Source organism: Primulina eburnea, chromosome 9, assembly GCF_022965805.1.
Source record: "Primulina eburnea isolate SZY01 chromosome 9, ASM2296580v1, whole genome shotgun sequence".
In the NCBI taxonomy this organism is placed as follows: domain Eukaryota; kingdom Viridiplantae; phylum Streptophyta; class Magnoliopsida; order Lamiales; family Gesneriaceae; genus Primulina; species Primulina eburnea.
In genome coordinates this window covers 496,154-517,739 of record NC_133109.1, presented here as the reverse complement: position 1 = coordinate 517,739, position 21,586 = coordinate 496,154, and the positions used below count along the sequence as shown (strand labels likewise).

Below are 21,586 nucleotides of genomic sequence, written 5' to 3'. Positions count from 1 at the left end.
GCTTCGTTCGCCTTCACACATATAGGGGTAAGTGTTCAAATTCCCAACTTAGATAATATGTGTAAAGTAGCAAGATACACATACTGATTATGGTAGCATTTATGCTATTATAATAACTTGAATCATATATATTTTAAGTTATCAAATTATGCACATGGAAATTAACCACAATTTTTTTTATCTGTTTTTGTTTACTAGGAGAAAAAAGATATTGGTTTGAATATATTGCATAGATAAACAATTGGTTGGCATTAGGTGAAGCTAATTATTCTATTCTTCAAAATGCATTATGTCTCATGGAAAAGGTTCATTCAAGCATGGCTTTTCTATCATGATGTATAAACACCCGTTTCATAGGTGTATTGAATTCAAAATAGTATTTGAATAATACGAAAGTCTCTAAGATTATTACAGATATGATGTAAGATCAATCATAAGAGTACTACGTACAATGCCTAAAAAGGCTTCAATATTCATTATTTTTTGCATGTAAACAACATCATAAAAAGATAGAAGGGGCAGAGCAAACCCAAATTTTTATTATAAAAAACGGATATTCAACCCAATATTTTATTTATTTATAAAACTCCATGACGGAGAGTGGGAGAGCACAACAAACTGTTCGTGATTCTTTGAACCCTGCTTGCTTTGCCAATGCATGAAATTCCTTTTCTGTCCTCTCCTTCCCACCGGGATTATATGCTAGCATAACCACATCAACTTGGAAATTGTTTATTTGCCCTTCACCTGGGGTCTCTGAAAGGATACGCTCCACAACAATTATTTTTCCTTTATTTGGAAGTGCTTCATGGCATCTCTTCAATATTTTTAAGCAATGTGTATCGCTCCAGTCATGAAGAATCCACTGTGGACATAATCATACAAAAAAGTTAAAAAAAGAACTTAGACAAATAAAATATTATGAAAATACATAAGTTCTTTAATTACATATATTGAATAAAATATTTTTTTATTGTGATTCAATTTCACCTTCATGAAAATGGCATCTCCTTTGGGAACACGAACGAACATGTCTCCGCCCATGTGCTCCACGCCTGATCAAAACAAAAAAACCGGCCAACTTAAGTTTCACATAAACCATCTAATTAAATTAAAAGGTGGCCTCCAAACATAAATATTTCAATGGCACCACTTTAAAATACATGATCAAGAGCCAACACAAATATTTCATGTACCTGCATAAGATGGTGCGTCTCGAACAACATGGGGCAAATCAAAATTAATAGCCTTTATAGTTGGATGCTTGGATAGGATCATGCGCAGGGAAACACCGATTCCACCTCCAACATCGACCAAAGTTCCCAGACCCTTGAATCCCTCATACGTGTCTAAAATTTTTTTCATAAAAATTGTGGCAGAATTGGACATTGCACTATTAAAAACCTTGTTAAATCTAGGATCTGTGCCCTGATACTCAAATGGATTCATTTTATATGCTTTTTCAAAAGGAACTCCACCCTCGAGAATTGCATCTTTCAAGTGGCACCTACTCATACAATTGTTAATGATTAATTACATGTATATATCAAACGTGTAGAGATTAATAAATAGTTGATACTTGCCAAGTCTCCAAGTGAACCCTGTCCTGATTCATGATCAACAAAGGGGCTAGAGAAACTCCATCATCATTCTTGGTGTAAAACTTGCAGACTGGAGCCAAGGAATATAGCCGCTCAATGCCGCCATCGGGCAGGGTTTTCACTTTGCAATTTAAAATAGAATAACCTGCGAGCAGACGGAGGATTCTGTCCACCATGTTATGCGCCTCTGGATTGTTAGTGGGGATTTCCGCGACGAGTTCTGAGGGCGAAATAAAGGCGTCGGGTCCCTTACTCTTCATGAGTTCAAGGAGGTCGAGCTCCAGCGCCACTTTGAGGACATTAGGTAGCACAGAAGCAGAGGCCAGTTGCATGGCGAATAAGAAAGAAGCCTCCTCTTCCATTTTAAGACTCATTTTTCCTAAAGGGCTTGAAAACAAGGAAGCAGTACTGTGTTGGTTGGTGTGTGCATATGCAGAGACAAACATATTTATAGTAGCTTTGCCTGTAATAATTGCTTTTAAGTTTATTTTTGTGATATGATATATACGAAATAAAAAATTAATCTCTTTTTCATTAATATAATCGTTTTGTCCTGGCAATTAACATATATATATATATATATCTATATATTTGTTTATTTATTATTCAGTAGTACTATGGCGAGGAAAATACATTATAAAATAGTACACATAAAAATCATTAATTGATGGTCAAAGTACGTATTTGTTAAGGCACATATTCATTAAAATCCACGCCGCCCTAGAGAGAGAGATGCGTGCAATTTGCTGTGTAAAGTCATCGTTAATTAATTTATCTATCTGGTTTATTAAAGTTTATCTTATAAAAATGGCAATTATAATAATAAAATAATGAAATGGAGAGCCCTTAATTAGTTTGACACCATGAAAGGTGCACAAAGTACATGGATTTCAAGGGAAAAAGTCAAAGAATGATACTATATATTTTAATATTTTAATAGGGGCACAAATTTGTGTGAGACGGTCTCACAGGTCGTATTCGTGAGACAGATCTCTTATTTGGGTCATCCATGAAAAAGTATTATTTTTTATGCTAAAAGTATTACTTTTTATTGTGAATATGGGTAGAGTTGACCCGTCTCACAGATTAATATTCGTGAGACGGTCTCACATGAATCCCACTCTTTAATAGGTGGACATTATATTTGTCTTATCGAATTAAGGAATATTTGGATTGTATCTACTACCTTTCTCGATGTTAATTGATGAAATAAAATAACATTAACACACATCTCCATTACTTCAAATGTATTTTCTGATCTTGAGATCAAACGCATTATTTATAGGCAAAAACTTATGTGAGACGGTCTCACGGATCGTATTTGTGAGACGGATCTCTTATTTGGGTCATCCATGAAAAAATATTACTTTTTATGCTAAAAGTATTACTTTTTATTGTGAATATGGGTAGGGTTGACCCGTCTCACGGATTATGATCCGTGAGACGGTCTCACATGAGACTCACTCTTATTTATATATCCATGATTAAGTTTTATCGCGTTAATTTTTTTAAAAAATATATTTATTTCTTAACCATGCAATCGTTTGGATCCTAACATCGAATCCAATCAAATATTCCTCTTTAGTTAATAAAACTATTTGTTGGGAAATTGTTGGCTTTTGATTCATTTCATTTTTTTAACAAATAATTCCTTTTTAATTGTTATTTGGGGACGACAAATTATCAAAATGCATACCGTATCAGGCATGCAATTTGCAGCTTGAAAATAAATGTATTAAATTAAGCCAAGAATTGCACGTGTGGATTCTATCTATCATCTTGTGAAACTTTATTTAAAAAATTACAATAATTTTTTTACCATATAAATTTATTGATAATTTTTTTTCCTAAAATATATTTTCTTTTTAAATATTTCCATCTTATTCTTATCTACCATAATTTAAATCTTTATATGACTTTGTTGGTCCTGCAGCATCTTCAGATATAAATATGAAAAAAAAATAATAAAATTGAACACCGAAATTTACGTGAAAACCTTCTAAAAATTTTTAGAGCAAAAACACGGGGTAAGATGAAAATAATTCAACTATAAATATTTTATGATCTACAACCACTCACTGTATTTTCAAAAGAGAACACATACTCTCTTAATACATCAGAACAAACACCTCACAAATATTATAAAACTAAGCATTCAAATGATATGAGATGAGAGAAAAAACTGAGAATGTGATGAGAAACGAGGTGAATGATGCACCTATATATAGGCGTTCTTCCTTGTCTGAACGCAAGAAACTTTCGCATATTTTCATCATCTGAAGATGGATATAAATTCAAATATGATGCCTAATATAATAAGTGTGCATCCCTACCTTTTTTAACTATGTGAAATTCTTTCACATGATTGAACGACATTTCTCTTACTTGGAGATTTGAATGAGAGTCAAACACATCTTTTTAATCTTCTCATTCCTTGATGCTTATGTTTCCGCTAGGCCTGAAGATCTACATCACTTAAACTCATTAACGTTCACTGGATTGGCCAGAACATCATCTGTGTAATCCTTTGTATGGATCTTCTGCATATTCATACTTCCTTCCTCAACTACTTTTCGAGTGTTTAGTCGTGGAATGAAAAGCTGATTTCATTGCGATGTGCAAGGAGATTTGATTGTCACAAAACAAAAGAACTTTCTCTTGTTTGTGTCCGATCTCCCCTAATAACCTTTTAATTCATATTGTCTGCTTGTAAGCTTGAGTAGATGTTATGTATTCTTCCTCCATTGTTGATAACGCCAAAATTATTTGCAATTTTGGAACCCAGCTTACTGATCCCCCTGCAAGTGTAAACACATAACCAATCAGTACCAGATTTCCTCTTATCATGATCACCTGAATAATCTGAATCGACATAGCCCTTGAGTATAAAATACGATCCTCCAAAACATAATACACCATTTGAGGTACTCTTAATATATCTAAATCCTCTTAACCGTGTTCCGATGCGCTCGTCCAGGATTCGCTATATACTGACTAACTGCTCCCACTACTTGTAGAACATCCAGTCTTGTACAGATCATGACGAACATCAAATTTATCACTGCTAATGCATATGGTACTCGAGATATCTACATCTTCTCTGCTTCATTGTTAAGCCACATCTCAGAGGATAACTTGAAGTTTACATGAAGATGGGTCGAAATTGACTTACTATCTTGCAAGTTGTTTTTTTTTCTTAAATAATTTTAAGTGTATAAACAAAATAACCATCCACCTAGAAAGAAAATTATCTAGTGGTAAATTTTTCAAATTTATTTTCCCATCTAATCGTGCAAGCTATTCCTAAATATTTTTTTATATCATTATTAAGTTATTCAAGTCATATGTTGTCTAAAGCATTTGAATAAATTTTATCGTAAACAAATAAGTAAAATTTGTATATATTTTTTGAGGAGAAATTTGTATAAGGGGTATATGGTAAAAGGCCATTTTATATGGACTCTTCGCCTGCCTGTTTGAACCCAAGAAGGAAGCCCATAAACTACCAATCAACCCTAGAGGATAGTAAAGACAACCCCTAGAGGATAGTAAAGATCCAATCTTGATTTCTTCTTCTTCTTCTTCCACGTACCTAACTTTAGCTATCTTCTCCTGTGGTGTGGCTGGCTGTATTCCTAGTTCCTGAACAAACGCGTCATGCCGGGTCCCGTCGAAGAAATTGAATCCCAGAAAAAGACGCAGGTATTCTTTCCAAGTTTTCTTCTGAGTTTTATGAGTTGGGATGATTTTTCTTTATTTTTTTTTCAAGGATGAGCCGCTGGTGGAGGATGTGAAGGAAGATGATGACAACGAAGATGAAGCTGACGATTCTGATGATGAAGGTGATGACAAGGAAGATGGAACCCAAGGTTTGTGTTTTCTTTTCTCCTGTTCTTCTGATTGTATGTAAAGCTTTTGGCCATGAATCTAGTTTTCTTTGTTTACTAAAAATCTACATGTTTTGTGATACTAAATTAATAGTATAGGGCTGTATGGATTAGTTATCCGAATTTTCTATGCTTCATGAGAACTTCACGGGACATCCTCGTTGTTGTTGGCCAATTTGTGTTTGATTTAGGATGATAGATTACAGTTTTTTTTTCTTTTGTACTGCATTTAGGATGTTGCTTATTGTTTTGTATCGCAGATCGTTTTCTTTTTCATTTTTGGTTCCGATTCTCTATCTAGTATATATTCTTGAGAATAATTGTATAAAAAAAATTCTTGTGCTTGGCAACATTCGAAATACTTTCTGCAGCATTTCTTTTACCTTTTGGCTTGTTAAAAAATTTGAGCTTCTGGTGTCCTTGAAGTGGAGTTTCTTTGGCTGGAGAATTGAACAGGTTCTAAGCAGAGCAGAAGCGAGAAGAAGAGTCGTAAGGCAATGCTGAAACTAGGGATGAAACCTGTTACTGGAGTAAGCAGGGTCACAATCAAGAGAACCAAAAACGTAATCCCCCTATTACATTCTTTGTTCCCTTTTGTGATATACATTTTCAGATGCTAGTATAATCGCGACATCAATGATACTGCAGGTGTTATTTTTCATCTCAAAACCGGATGTATTCAAAAGCCCGAATTCTGAGACCTATGTCATTTTTGGGGAGGCTAAAATCGAGGATTTGAGCTCTCAGTTACAGTCACAGGCTGCCCAACAATTCAGGATGCCAGATATGGGCTCTGTGATGGCCAAGTCTGGAATAGGTGCTGCTACGGCTGGCCATGTGCATGCGGATGATGAAGAGGAGGAGGTTGATGAGACGGGAGTCGAGGCTCGGGATATTGATTTGGTGATGACACAAGCAGGTGTTTCCAAGGCCAAGGCTGTGAAGGCTTTAAAGACTCACGATGGAGACATTGTGAGCGCCATCATGGAGTTGACAACCTGAATTCAGTCATGATTATTATATTTTCACACAAGGTTGAATGCATTTTGTGGTGATGATTTGGAATCAACGGTACACTGTTATTCACTATATTAATTGCTTCAGTGGACGATGGAATTGTCTTCTTTCCTGTTTTGTTTGGATTTAGTTGCATCAAGAAAAGGGGCTCTATGCATTAAGATAAACCAAGTCAACTAATCGAACTTTTGAGATTACAAGTCTACTATGTCAAAGAATTTTCTTACTGACCAAATGTTTGTCTTTCGGCCTATCAATACAAGAAAATATGTACTCATACGTTTTATTTTCTACGAGTCTGGGATCTCAATTTCAGTTAATCAGTATCCTCGTAAGTCAGTACATTCAAAGAACCGGATCTAGGCTTACAGAAAATAAATAAAGATTTAGTACTTTCAAATAACTAAAATCTCTGTGGTGCAGGTCACTTTTTTTTTTTTTTGAAATGTTAAACAGGTCACTTTAGTATAGTAACTAGTAATGAATAATAGTTTAGATATATGTACTCCACTGTTAAAACAAGGGGTGGTGGCGCAGTTGGCTAGCGCGTAGGTCTCGACCCATCTTGTTTTTTTTTATACGCGCGTGTAAAAACCAAGACAACAGAAACGTTGAGTGGAACAAAATCAGATCATATCCATTATTAATTTATACACGACAGTCGTCCTAATAAAAAATTTACTCCCCCACATGCAATATATGCTGAAATCAAGACAACATTTGTCAGGCTATAGACTGTTTATCTGGTCATATTACCCAAAAATAAAACGGTTCTCTTTGATTCATAATCTAAGATACCACAATGTCCCAACAAGTGCGAGGACGAGACTCGTGGTGACAACTATCTTGGGCACATACAAATAGGGATCAATCCCGGAGCGGACAGAAGGAACATATTCACGACTTCTATCATGTTTCTTGGATTTGACAGTTACGCTTCCGCTCAAATCATTGGACTGTTTCTCTTGATTTGATTCATCTGATGTTGGTTCCTCTGGCTTATTCGAAGTGTGCAGATTCATAGAATCGTCATCCTGTAAAAAACAAAATTGTGAAAAAAATAATTCTTAGAATGGGCTTTACTGTTAATATTTGATCATTTGTATGGTAAAAGTTCTCACCTCAGTCACTGCTGACTCTTCCTCATCTTTGACTTTAATGTCATTTGAATCTCCACGAAGGGGGCACTGAGCCGGTCCAATTTCCAATATCATCTGCAAATGCATTCTCCTAGGAGCAATTCCATGTTCAGCAGAATCATGGGCATTTACTTGATTCGATGTTTGGCGTGTCCTTAATATGCATGATTCCAGGTCTGGAAGAGCTGTTTCTGTCCACTGCAGGGCTATACCCACCAGATTTTTATACAGTCAGCGCACAGCTCGGCTCCTCTGGATCATTTAAAATGGAGTCCAAGAAGATGTCAATATCAGAAGCATTTGTTCCATATTGGAAAGGAATAGTATTTGGGTCGTCATTAATTTCCCCAGAGAAGCTATCGGTACACAAGTATGGGCTTCCAAGCTCCATTTGCATCTGTGAATGCATTGGAGAGAAGATTTTCCATTCCAGTGGCTCCTGAATAGGTGGACACAAGCCCAGTAATTTTTCAAAGTCTGGGGCAGTCAACAAAGGGTTTCTTTTGAATTCAAAGATTTTGTACCCTCGTTATATTTCCCAAATATTGTAAATGTTTACATGCTATAAAATTAATAAATGTGGCTTTCAAAAAATAAATAATATGCAATAAAAAAAATCTTTAATTTATGATCAAGAAATCAAGCCACATCAAATACCCACATATGTATAGGAGGGAGGGATCAGAGAACCGGGTGGGGTTTCATTTGTAAAGACACCGCAATCAAGGAAAGAAAACCAACTCATCTAAGGATGGAGAAAATCAAGTGCCAAACAAAACTTCATTAATGCATAGAATCTATATGGATTTAGATTGGATCATTGGTATTTACATTCACTACATTTCATGTATTTGATACTCAATTTTCATGATGTGTTATAATGTTTACACTTAATTACATAAAATATAAAAGTAATTAGATATCAAATACATAAAATATAAAAAAGATAACAAAAATAATCTGATTAAGATTTACTGAAAATGTTCTGATAATGTTGTCTTAATGGATGGACTAAATTTCCCATGGCCACAAACAGCCAAGCATTAAGTCATGGCATCTACAATACTCGATATATCCTTTTTGTAACACCCGAGCCAACAAACAAGGCTCTAAACAAAATCGCATATGATTGACTTCATTAGCCATTTATCTACTGAACAAGCCTTGATTTGAAACCCTAGCACAAATTTCATTATTTCCCCACGAAAAGTACGTCAAAACTAGTAATGAACAAAGAAAGCAAAATAAGACATCAGCAATTAATCATTTCATGGTGATGCAGGCAAACAAAAAAGAGGTAATCAAATCAAGACATCAGCAATTGATCATCTCACACTGCTCTTCTCAAGTCCTTGATAATCCTACAGAATTCCAAAACAAGATGTTTATGCAACAAAATCTGGATAATCATCTCTTTTTTGATAACAAGCTTCGACGTTCAGCCTCTTTCTCAGCAACTACAACATAGAACTCCGCACCAAGCATCTCATGTATGTCATCATTCAAAGCCACGCTTAGATTAATGACTTCCATTGTATTTTCAACTGTGATCATGAAGCCTAAGGTAGACAACACTCGGATGGCATTTGCCGTCCTGCATATGCGCTGCCTCGTCTCAAGTGGGGTGCATGTTTCTTCTGATTCTTCATCGTTTATCATGTTCCAAGATTTATTTTGTTCTTCAGATTTGTTTGATAGATCGTCTATCGTGTCGTCTCTCACTTCGACATGTTCACCAACCCAAATGAATCCATTACAACCCAGTATCAGATCAACTCCATATTGGTCTAGATGGTAGAAATGTTGTTTACGTTTTTTCACTAGATAAGGGGGAACAGAAAGTAACTGACCACTCTTGAGCTGAAACAAAAAGAGAAGGCAATTGAGTAACATAAAATCAAGTAATTTTAGAATAGATATGAGGATAGTTGAGGTTATGGGTTACCCAGAGAACTTGCTGCAACTATTTCACGAGGATCACCAATTTCAAAAAGCAAATTAAGATGATTTGACAAACGTAACATGATTGTGTAAATATAATCAAGGTGGATGCTTGCAAAGATAAACAGATATGTGATGCTAACGTGTTTTTGCGATTAGGTGTATAAGAAAATTTATGAAGAAATCTCTGACATTGTACCAACGTAAATCTTCACAGATAATGTGATGAACAAGTTTAAAATACTTTTGGATAAAAGATTCATCAAGCATTCTATGGTATCAATGGAAATCTTCGATACTTTTGGATTAAAGATTCATCAAGCATTCTATGGTATCAATGGAATTCTTCACTGGTATAATAGCTGTAACAACTTTTTAGATCAAATGGAATATCAATACCGCCATTAGATCATAGTTTTCTGAAAATAGTTACACAACGCACCACTGCTGCTCACATATTGAACAAATATTATAAACAAACCTTTCCATACTTCTGGCTTCTGGCTTGTAGGTGTAGGCAGCCGTCATGCTGGAAGCCACGAACTTCAGCCTGAAACAGTTAGAAACTTAAGAGGCAATATATAATGTCAAACTGAAAATATCATCCTTGATTGCTAAATATAGTGGGTTTTGCCAGAATTAACTTTCAAGAATACTAAACCACATAAAAATAAAAATTTGAGATCGGCTGGTTCGTGCACAAGAATATTCAAGGAGCTTACACAGAGAACATCATTCTCTTCAAAAACACTGCGCATATTGAGTTCATCAACTGCAGTTCTTCGTCTCTGAAACCCAAATGCATGAAATCAAAAACGAGCACAGAAGTAAGAATGAATGAGGCCCAACAAACTGCAGTTGTCGGATTGAAACCAATTACCACTAGAAATTTCACATGGATAGCGCATGAAAACTTCAACAAGAATCTTGTTTAGCCAACTATATTCAGAAGTGTATGCTGACTCCTAACAATGCAGCAAAAAGAAGACACAGCAGCAAAAAAAAAAACGACCTCAACCATCAGTATCTTAATCCTTTCAGCACTCCTCGCATATTGTTCACAATATTTTAAACCAAAAGCACCAAAAGTACCTGGATGCCATCTGGCAGGTTCATTGACGAGAGCATCAACACTGCATCCTGGCTAAAGTTGATCTCCAATCTCCAGCGCTTTGGTGCAACCTTAAATCAAAAAGAACAAAAGCTTTTCAGTTAGGCTTGATCCCCCTCGGTGTACTTATGCTTCATTTTTATAGACAGGTCTCTTTAGTCCCCCATCGTTTGGGGTTCTCTTAAAAAAAAGCAGATTAACGAAAAAAATCTGCATCACTTGATGGATCTCATTAAGAGTTCACATAAAACAACAGATTCATATCATAAAGGAACCAGATATGATACATAATATAAATTGTTAATGTCTATTCAGGTTTTATAAAATGTCAACAATACTCATTAAAATTGGGTTTAAATAATCTGACGATGAAGAACGACACAAGAGAAAAAAATTACCTCAATAACACGGCCGACTATGATATCACCAATTTCAGGCTTGTACCTACGACAAAATGAAACACAGATAAATATACAATTGTCAAGATCAAACTATTCAGGTTAAAAACAAAAATGAACCTGGCTCTCAAAGTCCTAACATAAACAAGCTTGTTCACGCGCTCAACCACTCCGCATATGGTCGCCACCACACGTCCGTCCATCTCTGTTGTCCCATGGCCCCTTAATTCCACAGAAAGAAGATCAAAATGATAAAAATTAGGAAAAGCTCTTCACTGCAGTAAATGAAAAAAGTAGAGGATTAAGATACGGTTGAAAATACTTGAGAATGGCGTCTTCATTATTGACAGAAATATCGTCGGCCACTGTGACGGAGGCGTCAGAATTTTGTTTTGAGGATAGCGACTCTAGTTGCTCTAAAGCTCTGTCGAGTCTAAGATTCTGGTGTTTACTCAGTGTAAATTGAATGCCTCTCATCGTGTTTTGTGCGTTGAAAGAGTCGAATTCTTTAAATTCGAAACCTTGGTAAAAACCCTGCATTTTGGGTAGCAAATGAGAACGGAATACGGCGACATCATCGGGTATCCAAAACACTACTCCACAGAAAAAATTATACTTGAACATGACATTTTCGGAAATTACCCGACCCAGTCCCAGAAACCCGAGAAACTTTCTCAAACCGGAAGCCTCAAAACCGAGGAAATGACTTTATTTTTCATGGAGAGAATAAACTAAAAATCTATTGTCAACAAGTTTTTAGTGGAGAAATCTTCTGTGAAAATATTTTGAATGAAAAGTGTAATGAAATTTTGAGAATAAAGATAATTTGAGAACATTTTTCAGGCAGATATGAAGAAAATTTCTAGGGTTTAAAGATAATTTATTTGTATGATTTAATGAGACAACTACAATAAAACATATGTTAGTTATGTTGTGGATTGGAATTTCAAAATTTGAAAAGAATTTTAAGAGGCGTCCCTGGCGAAGCTCTGCACATTTATGATTACGTGTTTAATGAATAAAATATAATTTCCGATAAAAAAAAAACTAGCACACGACGGTTTTTAATCTATCTAGTAAAAAAACATGCATGATTAACCAAATTAATAATCTACTAAGCTAAAATTGCTAAAATTAATAAATAAAATACTACGCAAAAATTAAATATTAAATTAACTAAAAGAAAACGCTTCCTGACGTGCGGGAAGATATGCGCGGGAAGATCACACCAACGAGCAAACCTACGAAATTAAATGGAAAAAATGTTACTACAAAGTAAAAAAACCGAAAATTGTCTAAACAAATTGATAGAGTTTCGTTACTACCAGAGAAGAAAGGCGAAAATCGCTGAAGAAAATGCTCGCAATGCCGGTATAAATAGAATCATAGCGACGGTTATTCCAAAACCGTCGCCATTAGCGACGGTTAAAGGTTAAACCGTTGCAAAAGACGACGGTTTATATAGCGTCGCAGATTTCATCGGCGACGGGGTAGTAAAAATGTCGCTATTAGCAACGGTAATAGCTTTTCCGTCGCTAAGAGCGACGGTATATATGAGCTGTCGCTGAATATTAGCGACAGTTTCATGTAAAGTGTCGCTAAAATAGCAACAGTTTCATTGAAACCGTCGCTAATATAAAATAGCGACAGTTTATTCTACAATGTTGCTAATCCGTGATCTGAACAATAATTTGTTATTGAAAATGTTTATATATCTTAGTTTTTATTATTATTTTAGGACCGGGTTTTTACCCTTTTTCCAAATTATATTTAGTGAATCACTATTCAACTCAAGTATTTTAAATCATATGATAGCCTAAACTACTATGTATCGATCTCTTTCATATATATAGCATTAGCATTACTAGATGTGTGTGATCGACATATTCAAGTAGGGCAAAAACTTGTGTGAGACGGTCTCACGGGTCATATTTGTGAGACGGATCTATTATTTGGGTCATCAATGAAAAAGTATTAATTTTTATGCTAAGAGTATTACTTTTTATTGTGAATATGGGTAGGGTCGACCCGTCTCACAGATTAAGACCCGTGAGATGGTCTCACATGAGACTCACTCTTCAAGTAGAATAACGACTATGAAAATGATCATAGCTGCTGAATCCTTAAAATTTATATATCTTGAGTTACAATATATACCAAAAAACATGCATGATTATGTGAAATTATAAGTAGTTCAACAATAATAATAATCATTATTTACAAGCATGATGATGGAATGCGGAATGCCAAGCATGCTACATGCTTAATCATCTTCAAAAGTTAATAAATATTTTATATGATCCACCAAAAATAGAAAATCATGGATTGTAAATACCAATAATTAACTAATGTTTCTGATATCAATATCTCAAATTTAGAACGAAATCTCATCTAAGAGCAAGAAACTATGGTTTACACTCTTTAAAATGTTTGCTTATCTAGGAGCAAGAAACTATGGTTTACATTCTTTAATATTTTTTTAATGAAAAAAATATGTGAAATAAATGCTCTCTGTTACACTAGTTTGGTGTCTTTTGGTAGTTTACTAATAATATATTTTTATATTCACAATTGGATTATAAATTGCAGTGTTCTAAAAAGTTCGCTTAAGCTCCGCTTAAGCTCGCTTAAGCTTGAAGCTTGGCGAAAACGCCCCGCTTCGGAGAAAGCGGAAAAAAACGGTCAAACTGTAGTTTGACCGAATTAAGCATAATTAAGATGTTTGATTAAGCGTGCTTAACTACAAATGATCGCATCTATTAATTTTTTTATTTTGAAGGTATGTTTTTTTATTTTAAAATAATAAATTAGGTTTATAATTTAGATGTTTATTTTTTATTTAATTATGATTAAGCATGTCTGATAATGATTTGACAAATATTTAACATTTTTAATGTGTTTTAGTTGCAAAAACAAATTAAGATTTTAATTTTGATATTTTATGATTTTATAAATATGAGAATTAATGCATCAGACATAAAATTTATCATATTTATGTATTATTTTATCTAATTATTGGTTTGAGATAATTACAATTATACTGAATATAAAAAACGCTTTTTCACGCTTAAGCCTGTGCTAATCTCGCTTAAGCTTGAAAAGCTTGGAGCTCGACATCCGCGCTTCGGGGCGCTTCACGCCTTTTAGAACCTTGATAAATTGTACAACAAGAAACAAAATAATATAGTCATCATTTTGTGTTACCTATAATAAATAAAATTGTTTAAGAAAAAAATAATATTCTTAGTCCAATAACTTGTATAATTTTTTTGTTTTCGTAAATTAACTTTTTAAAATTTAGTTTTGATATATTAAATTTTTGTATGACAGCTTCATGTCATATTTTTCTAATTTACGTAAGAATTTTTAATGATATACCTGAATCATAGCTACAGTCGAAAACCAGTAGCTACAGTTTTAAGTTAAACTGTCGCCAGTAGCGACAGTTTTTGAAAACCCGTCGCCGATCTGATCGGCGACGGTTTGTGCACAACCGTCGCTATTGGCGACGGGCTACAAAAACTGTCGTCGAATATTGCGACGGTTTTGTATCATACCGAAAAACCTGACGACGAACTTAAATATAAACGTCGCCAAAGGCGACAGTCGAAAAACCCGTCGCACAAAATGGCGACGGGTTGTTCGAACAGTCGCAATTTTAATGACAGTTTATCATGCTTACTTTAGTAGACGACGGTTTATCCTATAACCGTCGCTAATCCAACTGTTTTTTGTAGTGGCTTAATGCTTAAGGCAGAGGGGAAATTATTTTTCTCTTTTTTACTATGTCTTCTTCCTCTTTTGTTATATAATAATTCTTAACTTCTTATCCTATGAATTATCAACTTGGAAATAAAGAAAAAAATCCATTTGTTTTACTTGTAATTCTAAACTTTTTATCCTATGCATTATCAACTTTAGAAATAAAGAAGAAAATCCCTTTGCTTTGCTAAGTTTTTCTTGTTTCTTCTCTCCAAAAAAAAAAAAGTTTGATTTTATTTTATTTTATTTTATATATTTTTTTAAAAAAAAAACTAGTTCTTTTGATGATTGATATATTTATGATGAGCATATAATTATTTTTTATTCTATTCAACTTGCTTACATCCTGCTATAAAATTAATGAACTTTTTGATAAGAAAAAAATGCGGTAAAGAAATATTTTGATCTAAACTATATTCAATTACAGGGTTGAAAGAGGGACAATTACAAGTGCAAATGACTTGTAATGAGGCCACTCCTCTTTTCACAACTTATCAAGAAAACGAGATCGAAACTCATCTCAATCGACAGAATGACCATGGACTCTCAATCCAGCCTCAATCATCTACCACCACAATATTAAATTCCATAAAAGTTGGAATCTAGTCGATCGTAACCAAGCAGACATAGCATACAGAGAAATCACAAATATTTGTTCAATCCACCCATCCGCTTTCTCCCCTCTCGTAGAGTTATCAAATCTAGGCGGAAGATAACTACTAAATTGTGTCAAACTGAACTCACCAAACAATAAAGGCTGATTTGCAGATTTCTGTCCCATAAGAGGATGTGACAATGGATGAATATGCTCGAACACACTATCAACCCCATCCATTTTCTCGTGTGGATGTACTTGTTTCTTTGTTGAGACTCATTGATCAAACGTTGTCGTCCATATGCAGATCAGGTGGCGTACATACTAGCATCCAAGGGCAGTCAACATAGGGTTTCTTTTGAATTCACATATTTTGTACCCTCGTTATATTTCCCAAATATTGTAAATGTTTACAGGGTATAAAATTAATAAATGTTGCTTTCAAAAAAATAAATAATATGCAATAAAAAATATTCTTTAATTTATTATCAAGAAATCAAGCCACATCAAATACCCACATATGTATGGGAGAGATCAGAGAACCGAGTGGGGTTTCATTTGTAAAGACACCACAATCAAGGAAAGAAAACCAACTCATCTAAGGATGGAGAAAATCAAGTGGCCAAACAAAACTTCATTAATGCATAGAATTTATATGGATTTAGATTGGATCATTGGTATTTACATTCACTACATTTCATGTACGTATTTGATACTCAATTTTCTTGATGTGTTATAATGTTTACACTTAATAAGAGAAGTGTTACATACATAAAATATAAAAGTAAGTATATATCAAATACATAAAATATAGAAAAGATAACGAAAATAATCTGATTAAGATTTACCGAAAATTTTCTGATAATGTTGTCTTAATGGATGGACTAAATACCTTGCTCCGCCATTCGATGATACTCTTGACGGAACCCAGAGATCTAAATGAACATGATCCAAAAGTGCCGGAGATGTGTTTTTTCCAATATTGAACTTAACCCTTGTAGATTTTACTCTTATGCAGTATTCACAAAATTCCATTTGTTTGAGTGGCTTATCTCCAAGTTAGCCTTGTTTATGGAGTTCAAGAATACCATTCTCACTTATGTGAGCTATTCTGAGATGCCACATCTTGGAGTTGTTTTGTTTTTCTTCAGCTGGACTGGCTGAGCCCACTAATGTGTTCCCTGAGAGGACATACAGTCCATTTGATCTATGTCCTTTCATCATACTTAATGCATCTCTGTAAATTGTCATTGTTCCTCTCTCGGCCTTGAAGGTATATCCAGCAAGGTCAAGGCTACCTAAGGAGATTAAGTTTCTCTTCGAGTCTGGAACTAGTCTCATTTCCTTGAGGATTACTTCAGTATCATTTTCCATCACCAGCCTTATAGAATCGATCCCTTTTATCATATAGGTCTTGTTTTTTCCAAGAATGACTTTTCCACCATCAATCTCCTCTATCTCTTCGAACCAGAGTTTATTTGGTGTCATATGAAAAGAGCATCCACTATCAATAACCCAATGTTGATCAGGTTTGAAATCTGAAACTCATAATACCTAAGCACTTTCATAACCATCTTGGACAGTGGACGCTTCACCTTGATCCTTGGCTTTATCTCTTGGGGTATATCGATCGGGCAGTCTCTTCTGAAGTGCCCTTGTTTAAGACATGAGAAACACTTCAATTTTCTTGTCTTTGACCTAGATCTGCTTATATTCTTTGTTCTTATATCCCTCTTATCTTATCTGCCCTTTATATGTAGGTTATCACCTATATCTCTCGAGTCCTTCTCCAACATACTCTGTGATTCTTTTGCCTTCAATGCCTTTTGAACCTCCTCAAAGACTAGTGATTCTTTGGCATATTTTATGGTATCCACAAATACCAAGAATGATTTGGGCAGAGAGTTGAGTACCAAGATAGCCTTATCTTTTTCTTCAATCTCTATCCCAATATTCTCTAAGTCCAGGATGATTTTGTTAAACTCATCCAAATTTTCTCCAATTGTCTTTGACTCGATCATCTTGAAACCAAATAGCTTTCCTTTAAGATATATTCGATCTTGCAGTGACTTGGTCATATAAAGAAATTCTAGTTTTGCCCAAATACGTGTAGTTTTCCTCTTTGATGAGACTTCACGGAGAACTTTGTCACTTAAGTGAAGTTTCATTGTACTGAATGCCAATTCCATTATCTCTGTATAAGAGTTTGTTATTTCCCTCGAGAGCCTTGGCAACCTTATGTTGAACCAATATGGCATGCATTGTCCTGCGCCAGATTGCAAAGTCCCCTTTCCCAGCGAATCGATCTAGTTCGATTTTCACATCCATCACCGTGTGAGTTTCACTTCTAAGAACATGGCTCTGATACCAGTTGTTGTTTCTTTGGTCTCTCCTCAAGTATCGATCAAGACGACTGCCCAAGAACATGCAATATAGAGTGCCTCTTCTTGGTAGCACCCTCAGTAATTTGGATAAGAAAAACAGTAGCAACACTCAAAGAACATTAAGAAAAGAACATAACGAAAAAGGCAACACAAGATTTACGTGGTTCGATCAAATCGATCTACATCCACGGGAGCCGATCTCATTAAAACGATAGTGTTCGATTACAAAACCAATCAGGCGAGCCGTAGCAGCCTTATTTCTACCAATCACTCTTGTATGTTCTTCTCTTATGCATTACAAAAGAACACATACACCTTTTGCATTATCCAGTGAGGTATACTTTCTTCCTTCAAGGTTTATTTCTCTCAGCTTCTTTTTCTTTTGATCAATCGATATCCCTTATATCTTGAGCTTTGTTGGAGTATTCAAAAACCAATTGCTCATTTTGATCATACCAGAAACTCGGAGATACCAGCATGGCTCAACTAACTAACTGACTAGCCTTTCTTCAAATCGTTTTGTAACCTTCCATCTACGTAATCTTCAATTTATGACACTGGGGCAACAGTCTTGCTAGGTCCTCGAGTGTTATACATGTTCATGGCCTTGGCGTGATGTTCTTCGAGACACTTTATCGACGGTTAAATGTTGCTATAAATGATGCGCTCTACCCAAACTTAACAGCATTATATGGATTCTCCATATGTGCTTGTTTTCTTACTTACCACATGTACATCATCTCCTTTCCACATTAACAATAACTGATGCATGGATGATGACATGCAATTATTGGTATGAATTTAATACTCCCTAAACCCTGGAAGCTAGCACTGAAGTTGACCACGAAGAAATCTGATAGAGATGATGAGACCCTACGGTCACATATGCTAGCAAGATACACAAAGTCTTGGTATATTCTTCGGTAAAAGCTGTCACAAAGACTTCTGTAGGAATCAAGTCTTCCACACTCTTCCCCAACTTCTGAAGAATCATGTAAGGTAGAATATTGACAGCGGAATCATTATCTATCAATACTCTAGACACCGACTTTCCATTAACATGTGCCATGATGTAAAGTTGTTTAATATGTTTAGTTATCTCACTAGTAGGTTTCTTCATAACCACTATTTTTTTTTCATCAACAAGAATTCCAGCGCAATCTTTCAAAATATCAATGGATTATGCAACAATTTTATTTTTAATGGAGACGTCGAATTCAGACATCATTTTGGGCTCGAACTCATTCGATAACATCAACGAGTCTGTGACACACTCAAATGAGACAAAATTGAGCCTCACCATGATTGTAGCTTTTCTGATTATGTCACCATCTTCCTCTGATAACATGTCATCATATTCTTCCTCATTATCCTCAGTAGCCCTCCTCCCAAACTTTTTATTCTCCTTTAATGACTAATCCACCTTTATCATACGTTCTGCATCCTTTCCCTTGACAACCTTCATTTTAAGTTCGAGAAAGAGGCTTTAGAAATTTGTATGTTCCACATGCCTCCATTGCCCATTGATGGGCTGTCATAGGAGGAATGACAAAACGAGGTTTCCTTTCATATTTTTTATGACTATCCAGGAGTGGTGACCTCTGAAGTACCTTTTGGAATGAGTGTTGGTCATATCTTCTTTCATCATTCATGGCCTTAGTAGGCGAGCTTCCTCCAAGGTACTGGTTCACCGACCTTTTGGCCATGAATCTCCCATCATATCTTGTATTCCTCCTTCTATAAAGCACATTCCCTCTACTGTAATTTATTTTCTTCATAGAAAATTTATGCACTTTTGTCATTAACCTCAAATACCAACTTGCTAGGTACCCAGAATTTCCTTATAACAACGCTCCGACTGAAGAATATGTTTTCAACTACAATCTTCCTATTTTCGTTTATTTGAAACCGCAAGTCAGTGTTATTCACATTCACGTTCGCTATCGGGGGGAAAATGGTCTTCATCCACTAATATTGTTTCTTTTTTCTCGAGAAATTTCAGAATCCCCTTATTGATTCTTTCTTGTAGGACATTTTTAAAAGCCTGATAAGTATTAGTATTATGGTTGAATGAATTATGACAGTTACATTAGTCCATTTCTTTTATCTTCTCTCTGGCTAGTAGCTTATAATCTGGGGGGAAAAGTTATAAACTTTTCTTTCACCAAGTAATCTAAAATTTATTTTGTCTTTGGCGAATCAAAGATATATGGCATTTGAACTGGATGAGCATTCTTCCTGAAAAATTCTTCATTCATGCGCTTCAATAATGGGACCGTGCATGATCCAGAATTTGTCACTTTTTCCACAGCGATTTCCTCAACTTCCTGGAAGTAAGTTCCTACAGTGGATTTTTTATGACTTTCCTCACGCAATACTTCTTCATACTTTGACAATTTGGCAGCAAGATCATAATTCATCCCTTGGAATTTCTCTCTAATATCGAAATCAAGTCCTCGTTGTGCCATGTTCACATATTGTGATTCAGGAAGGAAAAATCTGAACCTACTCCTCGATTTCTTGAACTTACATATGAAATCATTAGCAGATTCTCCAGACTATTGGATTACCCTTGATGATTCTGCTATACTAATCTCAAGAACTGTTCTGAATTGTGTATGGTGTTGGAACTTCTCAGTTCGCAATCTTAATTTTGATGTTAACAAAACTTATCATCTTATTTCTAATAATTTACCTTAGTGCGCAGAAAACTAAAACTGAACTAATCAGTTTACGAAGCTACAACTGAAGCTATCGGAGATGCCAACTGATTGAACCAGCTGATCGCCGAGGCAAAATCAGTCCAACTGGTTATTCTATCAAGCAGTTTAGTTAATTGTCCAGTTGATATGTAATTCAGCAGGAAGATCCCAAAAGCATGGCCAACTGATGTTGTATCCAACTGACGAAGAGCTCAACTGACCAGCTCAACTGAAGGTGAATTCAGTTCAACTGTCGAGTCAACTGATTTCACTAAGCTCAACTGAAGATCAGTGAAGCTGACCAAACTGAAGCATCAGTTGAGAACATTTCAGTTGCAGATCAAGACAAGCTTACAGCAAATGGACTACAGCTGTGCGAGAAGGTACAAATTCAGTGTCCAGTCAAAGGACAATAGTGAACGTTGCATCAGAACATCAAAGACAAAACACTTCAGAGGGGTAGTCAAAAAGACGAGACACAAAGTCCAAGAAGCCGATTCAAATGCAACGTATACAATAAATGAGTCTCACTGTATGATCAGTTTTCTCGCCTATATAAGGAAGAGATCAGTGAAGATTCAAACAAGACAACTCAAGAGAAAAAGATAGAAGGGCACGCTTCAAAGTCATATCAGCTTGAGAGAAGCATTCAGCCCAGTCGAGGGATCTTTTCACAGATATATCAGCTTAGATTAGAAGCATATTTCTCTCAGTGTGTGAGAACAACCTTGTTCAGTTCTCACACACAAAAACACACTCAATCACCTAAAAACAGTCTTGCACAAAGACATTAAACTTGTGTATGTAGTCTTTGACACATAGACGTTAAAGAAGTGTTGACGGGAAGGTGCTGCCTTCAGTCGTAGCTAGGAGTTCAGTTTAGGCAGAAGTATAAGTCCTAGCTGAGTGGGTTTGTACAAATAGTTGTATAAATCAAAGTCTTTTAGTGGATCTTATCCGTGGAGATAGAAGGGGTGACGTAGGAGCAGTTGAAGTCTCCGAACATCCATAAACATATCTTGTGTATTTAACTGATTAACTACTGTTTT

The 21,586-nt window shown here is 35.3% G+C and overlaps 3 protein-coding genes and 1 long non-coding RNA gene across 5 annotated transcripts; 1 reads left to right on the top strand and 3 right to left on the bottom strand.

Moving 5' to 3' along the window:
- Positions 1–502: 502 nt before the first annotated feature.
- On the bottom strand, positions 503–2,090 carry LOC140840981 (caffeic acid 3-O-methyltransferase-like). The gene is made up of 4 exons (XM_073208123.1): positions 1,584–2,090; positions 1,197–1,507; positions 991–1,055; positions 503–865 (listed from the first exon to the last, which is right to left on the bottom strand). The coding sequence occupies exons 1-4, from the start codon at positions 2,045–2,047 to the stop codon at positions 575–577; spliced, it is 1,131 nt and encodes a 376-aa protein (XP_073064224.1). The 5' UTR covers positions 2,048–2,090; the 3' UTR covers positions 503–574.
- A 3,036-nt stretch (positions 2,091–5,126) lies between these two features.
- On the top strand, positions 5,127–6,614 carry LOC140840980 (nascent polypeptide-associated complex subunit alpha-like protein 2). The gene is made up of 4 exons (XM_073208122.1): positions 5,127–5,303; positions 5,371–5,470; positions 5,945–6,051; positions 6,137–6,614. Exons 1-4 carry the CDS (start codon positions 5,259–5,261, stop codon positions 6,488–6,490), a joined length of 606 nt encoding a protein of 201 aa, XP_073064223.1. The 5' UTR covers positions 5,127–5,258; the 3' UTR covers positions 6,491–6,614.
- Positions 6,615–7,121: 507 nt separating this feature from the next.
- On the bottom strand, positions 7,122–8,594 carry LOC140840979 (uncharacterized). Its single transcript, XR_012120073.1, has 2 exons — positions 7,627–8,594; positions 7,122–7,539 (listed from the first exon to the last, which is right to left on the bottom strand). It is a non-coding gene; the product is annotated as an uncharacterized lncRNA (long non-coding RNA).
- A 214-nt stretch (positions 8,595–8,808) lies between these two features.
- LOC140840978 (exosome complex component RRP4 homolog) lies at positions 8,809–12,496 on the bottom strand. 2 transcript variants are annotated; one of them, XM_073208119.1, is made up of 9 exons: positions 12,420–12,496; positions 12,272–12,335; positions 11,417–11,628; positions 11,215–11,316; positions 11,095–11,140; positions 10,678–10,767; positions 10,308–10,373; positions 10,067–10,135; positions 8,809–9,504 (listed from the first exon to the last, which is right to left on the bottom strand). In XM_073208119.1, the coding sequence occupies exons 1-9, from the start codon at positions 12,479–12,481 to the stop codon at positions 9,052–9,054; spliced, it is 1,164 nt and encodes a 387-aa protein (XP_073064220.1). In that variant the 5' UTR covers positions 12,482–12,496; the 3' UTR covers positions 8,809–9,051. The 2 variants fall into 2 exon arrangements, with proteins under 2 accessions (XP_073064220.1, XP_073064222.1); XM_073208121.1 differs by having other exon boundaries at positions 12,293–12,335.
- Between the last annotated feature and the right edge of the window lie 9,090 nt (positions 12,497–21,586).

Bases quoted from the DNA above. Each gene is read 5' to 3' on its own strand.
- LOC140840980 (XM_073208122.1), top strand. From the start codon at position 5,259: ATGCCGGGTCCCGTCGAAGAAATTGAATCCCAGAAAAAGACGCAG. The intron at 5,471-5,944 runs GTTTGTGTTTTC...AGAATTGAACAG, and splicing joins CAAGGAAGATGGAACCCAAG to GTTCTAAGCAGAGCAGAAGC. The intron at 6,052-6,136 runs GTAATCCCCCTA...ATGATACTGCAG, and splicing joins CAATCAAGAGAACCAAAAAC to GTGTTATTTTTCATCTCAAA.
- LOC140840981 (XM_073208123.1), bottom strand. From the start codon at position 2,047: ATGTTTGTCTCTGCATATGCACACACCAACCAACACAGTACTGCTTCC. The intron at 1,508-1,583 runs GCAAGTATCAAC...TTGTATGAGTAG, and splicing joins AGGGTTCACTTGGAGACTTG to GTGCCACTTGAAAGATGCAA. The intron at 866-990 runs GTGAAATTGAAT...TTATGTCCACAG, and splicing joins GAGATGCCATTTTCATGAAG to TGGATTCTTCATGACTGGAG.
- LOC140840978 (XM_073208119.1), bottom strand. From the start codon at position 12,481: ATGATTCTATTTATACCGGCATTGCGAGCATTTTCTTCAGCGATTTTC. The intron at 10,768-11,094 runs GTAATTTTTTTC...TTTTGATTTAAG, and splicing joins TAGTCGGCCGTGTTATTGAG to GTTGCACCAAAGCGCTGGAG. The intron at 10,136-10,307 runs GTAAGCTCCTTG...TAACTGTTTCAG, and splicing joins AAGAGAATGATGTTCTCTGT to GCTGAAGTTCGTGGCTTCCA.